General features: G+C 34.3%; 2 protein-coding genes and 1 long non-coding RNA gene across 17 annotated transcripts; 2 read left to right on the top strand and 1 right to left on the bottom strand.

The window, feature by feature from the left end:
* Positions 1–254: 254 nt before the first annotated feature.
* Positions 255–2237, top strand: LOC149269877 (glycoprotein-N-acetylgalactosamine 3-beta-galactosyltransferase 1-like). 2 transcript variants are annotated; one of them, XM_089464792.1, is made up of 3 exons: positions 255–436; positions 810–1564; positions 1632–2237. In XM_089464792.1, exons 2-3 carry the CDS (start codon positions 827–829, stop codon positions 1869–1871), a joined length of 978 nt encoding a protein of 325 aa, XP_089320918.1. In that variant the 5' UTR covers positions 255–436; positions 810–826; the 3' UTR covers positions 1872–2237. The 2 variants fall into 2 exon arrangements, with proteins under 2 accessions (XP_089320918.1, XP_089320917.1); XM_089464791.1 differs by lacking the exon at positions 255–436 and adding an exon at positions 545–628 and having other exon boundaries at positions 687–1564.
* Positions 2238–2867: 630 nt separating this feature from the next.
* LOC108620650 (glycoprotein-N-acetylgalactosamine 3-beta-galactosyltransferase 1-like) lies at positions 2868–5183 on the top strand. 12 transcript variants are annotated; one of them, XM_089464528.1, is made up of 4 exons: positions 2868–3042; positions 3480–3575; positions 3650–4506; positions 4592–5183. In XM_089464528.1, exons 2-4 carry the CDS (start codon positions 3533–3535, stop codon positions 4832–4834), a joined length of 1143 nt encoding a protein of 380 aa, XP_089320654.1. In that variant the 5' UTR covers positions 2868–3042; positions 3480–3532; the 3' UTR covers positions 4835–5183. The 12 variants fall into 12 exon arrangements, with proteins under 12 accessions (XP_089320654.1, XP_089320652.1, XP_089320650.1 ...); XM_089464526.1 differs by having other exon boundaries at positions 3450–3575; XM_089464524.1 differs by having other exon boundaries at positions 3438–3575.
* A 264-nt stretch (positions 5184–5447) lies between these two features.
* On the bottom strand, positions 5448–7465 carry LOC149269876 (uncharacterized). Of its 3 annotated transcripts, XR_016269186.1 has the most exons (3): positions 6782–7465; positions 6166–6695; positions 5448–6041 (listed from the first exon to the last, which is right to left on the bottom strand). It is a non-coding gene; the product is annotated as an uncharacterized LOC149269876 (long non-coding RNA). The 3 variants fall into 3 exon arrangements; XR_016269185.1 differs by having other exon boundaries at positions 5448–6104; positions 6166–7465; XR_016269184.1 differs by having other exon boundaries at positions 6166–7465.
* Between the last annotated feature and the right edge of the window lie 780 nt (positions 7466–8245).

Genomic DNA, 8245 nt, shown 5'->3' with positions numbered 1-8245 from the left:
GATCGGGCTAAATCGAATCAGCTCGTCGCTGTGATCAAGAATATATATACTTTGTGGGGTCTGTCTTCCTGTTACATACTTTAAACAAAACCAATATACCCCGATTTCCCATTGAAAATGGGTTCAGGGTATAAAAAACATCATTTGATATCTGCATTCATAAAGGAATGACCTTTTTTACGGTGTTTTCACAGCTGTTGTCTAATAATTCAGTTGCATATTGACAACTACATCTCATATAACTTATTATGCGTGATTAGTTGAGTCTGTAACGTGAAATACTTCAGTGCACTTTCGTTAAAGAAATAAATTAATTATCTTAGTTTATACGACATTCGTTTCAAAGATTCTAAATAAAAAAAAATAAGAATAATAATATTAATAAGAATAATAATATTAATAAAATTCAACATTTTGTCTACTCAACAATATAATAGTGAGTAAAGCAATTATTTTATAAAAAGTTACAACAAATTAAATATATAAACTTACAAATTTTAAAATTCAATATTATTAAAGTGGAAATTAAAAAAAAAAAGTTCACATTTAAAAAATTTATAAAATTTATAAATTATATAAACAAGCTTTAATATCATGAAAATGCCTGCATCTTCTATACTATATAAGGGTAATAAAATCAACTTTTAATAAAATGATACCAAATTATTTAAAGAGGAATATTTAAGGAAATCCTAGCAAAACCCGCTCCTTACTGACTCTTCTAATTGGACTGCTAATAGGATTTTGTGTGGCTCAGTTTATATTTTATATGATTATATTTCAAGATATCGAATCTATTAATACTTTAGCCAGAAATGAGGGGCACATGCAGCAACCGACGAACGATGTTGGAATACCTAATTTAGATGTGATCGAACACGAACATCCACACGACAATACGTCGGTCGCTGATCAGCTGAAGAGCGAGGTGCGTTTGCTCTGTTGGGTCATGACCAATCCCGACAATCATAAGAAGAAGGCGCGCCACGTGAAACGCACCTGGGGCAAGCGATGTAATAAGCTGATCTTCATGAGCTCAGCCAAGGATGAGGAACTGGATTCTGTGGCACTGCCCATTGGTGAGGGACGCAACAATTTGTGGAGCAAAACAAAAGAGGCCTACAAATATATCTACGAGCACCATATCAACGATGCGGACTGGTTCCTTAAGGCTGACGACGATACCTACACGATCGTCGAGAATATGCGCTATATGCTATCTCCCTATAACCCAGAGACGCCCGTCTACTTCGGCTGTAAGTTTAAGCCATATGTCAAGCAGGGCTATATGTCTGGTGGAGCTGGATATGTGCTCAGTCGCGAGGCAGTGCGTCGCTTTGTGGTGGAAGCGCTGCCCAATCCCAAGCTATGCAAACAGGATAACACCGGTGCTGAGGATGTTGAGATAGGCAAATGCTTGGAGAATGTCAAAGTGCTGGCAGGCGATTCTCGTGATGCCAATGGACGTGGACGCTTCTTTCCCTTTGTGCCCGAACAGCATTTGATACCATCGCATACGAAGAAGTTCTGGTACTGGCGGTACATCTACTACAAGACAGATGTGGTCTGAGTTTTAGATTAGATATCAAACTTGAAGTGCTTTATTAATAGAGCTTCCTATCTTCTAACAGGGTCTGGATTGCTGTTCGGACTACGCCATATCATTTCACTATGTCTCGCCCAAACAAATGTATGTCTTGGACTATTTGATATACCATTTGCGACCATATGGCATAGTTAATAGGCCAGATGTATTGCCCAATAAGCTGGCGGTGGGCGAACTGATGCCAGCGCCTAAAGAGCCGAGGGCGATCGAATTGTCCAAGCCGTCGGAGGAATCGATGACCGAACCGGAAAAGGAAAAGCAATGAAGAGGAAACACGCGATGTTTTGCCATGTATATAGAACTTGTGTAAATATCATTCGATCGACTTAGATCCAACTCAGTTTAACATACTTTGCCATTTCCATATGTTGCTCTTGAGTCGTACAAAACAAACACAAACACAAATAAAAAAGAAAAATATATAAAAATAAAAATAAAAAAACACTACTTAATTACTTTCTAAGACAACGGTAATCAATTACATATATACATATATACTAGCCCATATAGTTAGCAATAATTTAATAAATTTTATGAAATAAATTAATTGATAAAATTAAATATACAAAAAATTATACATAAATATTTCTATACTTATATTACATATATACATATATACTAGCCCATATAGTTAGCAATAATTTAATAAATTTTATGAAATAAATTAATTGATAAAATTAAATATACAAAAAATTATACATAAATATTTCTATACTTATATGTATACAGACATTACTTCTGACAAAATGTATTACTCGCTATTATTGTTAAACATAAAATTTAATAAAAAATCGTGTTATAAACTTAGCTCTTTTTAATTTTTGGGCAATTATTACAGGATTTTTGAAGGCAGGTTAAATACCTTAAAGTCTAATTCTTAGCTTATCAAGCTTCAATACAACCTATTAATCTATCATTGAAATCATTAGTTAATAAACACAAGTCAATACCGGCTTTTGATCACTAAACATACAATATGATTAATTTTGACTTCGGTTCACTTAGCCGTATCAATTAGTCTAATGCATATAAGAGAAACGACTGCCCAGCTCATGGCAAGTAAAAACCATATGTCAATTTAACAATGCCAATTGTTTTACTTGCGGTTCTGTTTTCTGTTGATAATGTGACAGGCTGTAAATTTTACCTTTTCCATTTACGTGCAGTATTAATATAGCTAAAATAAATTCGAAAATAAATAAAAGAATATAAACAATGTTGATTATACTCGATAATAATTTAAGAACAGTATAATCCAGCAGTATAATCCATGGTAGGATCAGTTAATGATCGCAAGCGAAAGCTGCTACTTGGTTGATACGAGAGTGTCGGACTTTACCTTTACCGATAAAAAGTGCTTTTGAAAAACGTTAAAAATATACATATATTGAATTCAAGGGGCTCAAATATTTCCACCAATACGGGTTCAGAGCAAAGTACAAGTTCTTCAATCAATATGTAATGTAATTAATTTTGTGTTCCAAGTGCTATATAAAATTTACAAATTAATTACATTTGATAACATTAAATTTTATTAAGGTGTTCAAGAGTGTGTCCGGTAAATTAAAATTAATTATCTGATAAATTGATATAATTCAATAAATATAATTATTGAATCTAATAAATGAAATTAGAATTTTTCCAAATATTATTTTCTTGAATTAATAATATTAAGTACTGTATTAATTAATGTAGTTTGCCAGTTAACTGATTAGTTATTTAAATTAATATTAATATAGAATTCATTGAGTTAATTTCAATAATTGAAGTTATTAAATAATTCAATTTATTAATAATGTTTTGTGAAGTATATTATACATTTTGGCTAAAGAACATTTTATAGATTATAACGAATCAACTAATTACAATATAGAGTATGAGCAGTGTATAAGCTTATAGATATCGACAACATATATAGCCCCAACAATGACTGCCAATAGCCTATTGGGACGATCCCTATTTAATGAAAGTGAGTACCATATATAAGCCATATATTTACATATGCTATATCCCAAATTTTATGCCATCTTCATCTTCTTGGAGGGCGATGCAGCAAACGTTCGTTAGTCTTACTGATTGTCGGTCTCGTTGCTGGCTTCTGTCTGGCAGAGCTGTTTGTCTACTCATCCATTCCGAAACGTTGCGATGTCAACGGCGACCATTCCAATCAACACATGCAGAATTTTTCTCGTCCCAAACAGGATATCGACTCGCCCGAACATTCAAATGACGAAACAAGCCTTGCTGAAAAGTTGCATAGCGAAATACGTGTTCTTTGCTGGATTCTGACAAATCCCTCCAATCATAAGGCGAAGGCGGTCCATGTAAAACGCACCTGGGGCAAGCGATGTAACAAGCTGATCTTCATGAGCTCAGCCAAGGATGAGGAATTGGATTCTGTGGCCCTGCCCGTAGGCGAGGGACGCGACACCCTGTGGGGCAAAACGAAAGAGGCCTACAAATATATCTACGAGCACCATATCAACGATGCGGACTGGTTCCTTAAGGCTGACGACGATACCTATATCATTGTAGAGAACTTGCGCTATATGCTATATCCCTATAACCCTGACACGCCTGTTTATTTTGGCGCCAGATTTAAGGCATACGTCAAGCAGGGCTATATGTCTGGTGGAGCTGGATATGTGCTCAGTCGCGAGGCAGTGCGTCGCTTTGTGATGGAAGCGCTGCCCAATCCTAAGCTATGCAAACAGGATAACAACGGTGCTGAGGATGTTGAGATAGGCAAATGCTTGGAGAATGTCAAAGTGCTGGCAGGCGATTCTCGTGATGCCAATGGACGTGGACGCTTCTTTCCATTTATACCGGAACATCATTTACGAGCCGTTGTTAACAAAAATTACTGGTATTGGCAGATGATCTACTATGACACAGATGAGGTCAGAGACCCTTACTTTAGTTATTAGTACTATAAGACGACTTAAAAAATAATTTGTTAACAAACGCTCGCATCTGTATTTACAGGGTCTGGATGGTTGCTCCAATTATACTATATCATTTCATTATATCAAGCCCAATCAAATGTATGTGCTGGACTATTTGATATATCAGCTACGACCATATGGCATAGTCCATAAGCCCGATGCATTGCCCAAGAAATTGGCATTGGGCGAACTGATGCCAGCCCCACAAGTTCCAGTGGAGTCCCAAGTATCAACAGAGTCCAAGGATTCGAATACAACCGAAACAGTAACGAAAGCGCAATGATTTTAGATGTTTTGTCATGTCAAAAGATCTTGTGCGAATATATCTCGATCAGACTCAGTGTAGGATAATTTGCCATTTTTATATGGGCTCCTGTATTCGTTAGGCTCGCTTTATGAACCAGTACTCTAGGTTGCTTAAAAGCAAAAATAAATACTAATAAATAACGAGACAAGCGCTCATGAGCGTTATAAAGTTAGCCTAGCTCTTATGCTCTTATGCTGATCCGAATTTATCTAAGGGAAGCAATTTATAAACTAACTTTCTTATTTAACTATTTTATAATATCGCCATTAAATAAGTCAGTAATTATTACTCAATTTAATTAGAATATAATTTCATTATCAGGGTTTTTAACACGTTGTTTCAATGCGTAGAGCCTTCAACAACCTCTTCAACAATTGAGTTAAATTAAACTGCTTGGTAAGCAGTTAGGCCATTTGCCAACTGCTTGCTATAAGTACTGCTTGCGTTCGTTTACACGTCAATGTAGTAAATTTTCACATTTAATACAGATACTTTTTTATGTTAAAAACATTTCATATAAATAACTAGCTGGCCCGGCAAACGTTGCATTGCCCTCTATATTATTTCTAGGTAAAAAATTGTTGAAAGCTATGTTGTTCAGGCTGGGATACACTGATAAATTTATTAATCGGATTTTCATTCAAGCACCTTGTTGTAAACGACATTCTTCGTTTTTTGGTCGGGTGCAAGAACAAATAATGCGGATCGTTTGCCAACACGTGAGCATACCACGTACAATTGACCATGAGAAAAACACGCATTTTCTAGATTGAGGCCACAAATAGTCAAAGATTGGCCCTGTGACTTGTTGATCGTCATGGCGAAAGCAAGACGAAGCGGGAATTGAATTCGTTTAAATTCAAAGGGCATATCTGTTGAGCTCATCGGAATCCTAGGAATAAGAACTTCCTCATCTTTAAATTTTCCTTTGAGTATCAACGCGTGAATCACATTGCTCATCAGTTTTCTTATCACCAAACGCGTTCCATTGCACAGTTTTGGTTGGTTTAAATTTCTAAGCATGCAAATCTTGGAGAATTGCTCTTTTCATAGCTGTGTTCATTTCTTGACGCCGGTCAAGTTGTTCTTCCATATTGCCCATGAAGTATATTTGCAAGAATTTTTGCTGTGCATCTTCAATAGGTTGCAATGATCCAATGCGATGGCAAATCTGGCCTTGAATCTTTAAATTCAAAGCCATAGTTATAGTTATATTTACAAACACTATTTACAGAAATCTAACAAACTACATTATTCAAAATTTTTTTTTGGCAGTCATAGAAAATAAAATTTTTAACGTAAATTACCTTAAATATCCGTCTCCAATATTTTCCGCCCCAAATTATGTCATTTGGAAACATGCATTGTATTTTTGAGTGTTCGCTAGAAAATGTCGTGATTCTAGTGTTTCGCCATAAAGCAGGGAACGCAATGGCTATGGTGACCGCTAATGGCAATGTCACTTTACCACTAAGGCAGCACAAACCGGGCGTTTCACCAGCAAACTTCAATGCGCCACAATGCTGGCAAACAACGTCCATTGGACCAATGCAAACTAAACGATTCAAGCTGTAATCAATGGTGCAATCATATCGAAACGCTGCTCGATTCAAATCAATCCTTGAACCATTTCTTATTGCCATTTCACGGGCTGCCTCTCTTTGAGAAGCACGAATTAAGGCCCTTCTTCCCTGGGTACTAACGCGGAGCCTTTCTCGGGCGATTTCTCGCTCTTCGTCAGATAATTGACTCGCGCTATTCCGTTGCCTAATTGCATTATGGGTCCGCCGGGAAAGATTAGATCTTCTAGGACGCGGCATTTTTATTAATAGTAATACTGCCCTCGCACAAAACCATATAAAACAATCGAGAAATATAAATATAAATAATTTACACAAATTTATGTTTGAGACAAACAAATACCTGAACTTTCGAGATATTTAGCTTTTGTAAAAGTCCAAAAATACAATTTTTAATAATTAACTTTTTTTTTTTAATTTCGAATTTTGAATTTTGAATTTTTTATTTATTTTTGATTGTTAGGTTTTAATCTTTTGATTTTTTTTTTAATTTTTGCAGATTTTTGATTTGAAATATTTATAAAGTTTAAAAGTCCGAAAATATAAAAAGCCAAAAATACACTTTTTAATAATTACCTTCTTTTTTTTTTAATTTCGAATTTTTAATTTTTTATTTATTTTTTGAACAGTCAGGTTTTAATCTTTTGATTTTTTGCAGATTTTTGATTTGAAATATTTTTCCTTTTGATTTGAAAATTTTTTTTTTTTTTTTTTTTTTTTTTTTGAATAGTCAGGTCTGCTCGAGGTCAGGAGACCGTAGACTGACTGACTACATTTGTTTATTTACTTCTACACTATTGTCAAAACTGTCACTGTTACCAAGCCTACTGGGTATAAAAAAAATTTGAACATTTGGGGAAAAAACCGCGTTTTTCAAGTATTCGGCAAATTTTTTCAGTATTTTTAAGACCCTATACTAAACTCGTTGCGGAGACAAATCCAAAAAATCAAAAACCATGAAAATTGGTTCAGCCCAAATCAAGTTATAAGCAGTCTTCACTTTTACACAACTTTCTTTTATATATATAGATTATATAAATCGAAATATGTTTGTATTTAATTATTTTAATAAACTGTATTTCATATTTATATTTAAAACGATATATTAAAAAACAAATTGTTAAAACATATGTATATAAGGTATAGATAAGGTACGATGAAATGATGTATATATATATAGAATTTATATTTTAAATACCGTCTGTCATTTGTTTACTTATAAAATAAAATTCGAGTTCTATGTTTGATTAGCTTTTGTAGAGCATAATAAAAATGGAGCTGCATTGTACATTAATTACCTTAAACAATTGTTTTTTTTTTTTTTTTTGCAAGATAAATAAAGACCTTAAATAAAATTTAAATGGACTCCATAAAAAGGGACCCAAAGCCTGCTTCAAGTTCTAGTATCACAGAGAATTCGCATTACTTCAGTTCAGCTATAAATATTACTTGGGAATAATATAAAGTCATATTTAAATAATGACTTTTGAAGCTCGTTTATGTTATGTTCTTATCATTGGCATTATTGCGGGCTTCGTTTTAACTCAATTGGCCTATAATAGATCTGATATCCGAGTCATTCAACTGGAAATTCAAAAACGGAATTACTTGTCAGAGGGCCTACCAATCCCTATGAATTCTAACCATCACAAGGACAACATTTTACAAATGGCAAAACGAAAACATAGCAAACTGTATAACTATTTCAATTTTACACTTAATGGAGTCTCATCTAAGTCTACGGATAAGTTGAATTCGAGGCAAGCTCAGCGAAATTCTTGGCATAAACTACAGGCAGCTTTTAAGC

This window comes from Drosophila arizonae, chromosome 3 (assembly GCF_054131065.1).
Source record: "Drosophila arizonae isolate 15081-1271.41 chromosome 3, UAZ_ARI_1.0, whole genome shotgun sequence".
NCBI classification, from domain to species: domain Eukaryota; kingdom Metazoa; phylum Arthropoda; class Insecta; order Diptera; family Drosophilidae; genus Drosophila; species Drosophila arizonae.
The sequence above is the reverse complement of the archived record's forward strand: the minus strand, read 5'-3'. Positions and strand labels throughout refer to the sequence as shown.

Excerpts from the sequence above, each read along its gene's own strand:
- LOC108620650 (XM_089464528.1), top strand. The coding sequence starts at position 3,533 with ATGACTGCCAATAGCCTATTGGGACGATCCCTATTTAATGAAA. Across the intron at positions 3,576-3,649 it reads ACGATCCCTATTTAATGAAA|GGCGATGCAGCAAACGTTCG; the intron begins GTGAGTACCATA and ends ATCTTCTTGGAG. Across the intron at positions 4,507-4,591 it reads TCTACTATGACACAGATGAG|GGTCTGGATGGTTGCTCCAA; the intron begins GTCAGAGACCCT and ends CTGTATTTACAG.
- LOC149269877 (XM_089464791.1), top strand. The coding sequence starts at position 595 with ATGAAAATGCCTGCATCTTCTATACTATATAAGG. Across the intron at positions 629-686 it reads ATCTTCTATACTATATAAGG|GAAATCCTAGCAAAACCCGC; the intron begins GTAATAAAATCA and ends GGAATATTTAAG. Across the intron at positions 1,565-1,631 it reads TCTACTACAAGACAGATGTG|GGTCTGGATTGCTGTTCGGA; the intron begins GTCTGAGTTTTA and ends ATCTTCTAACAG.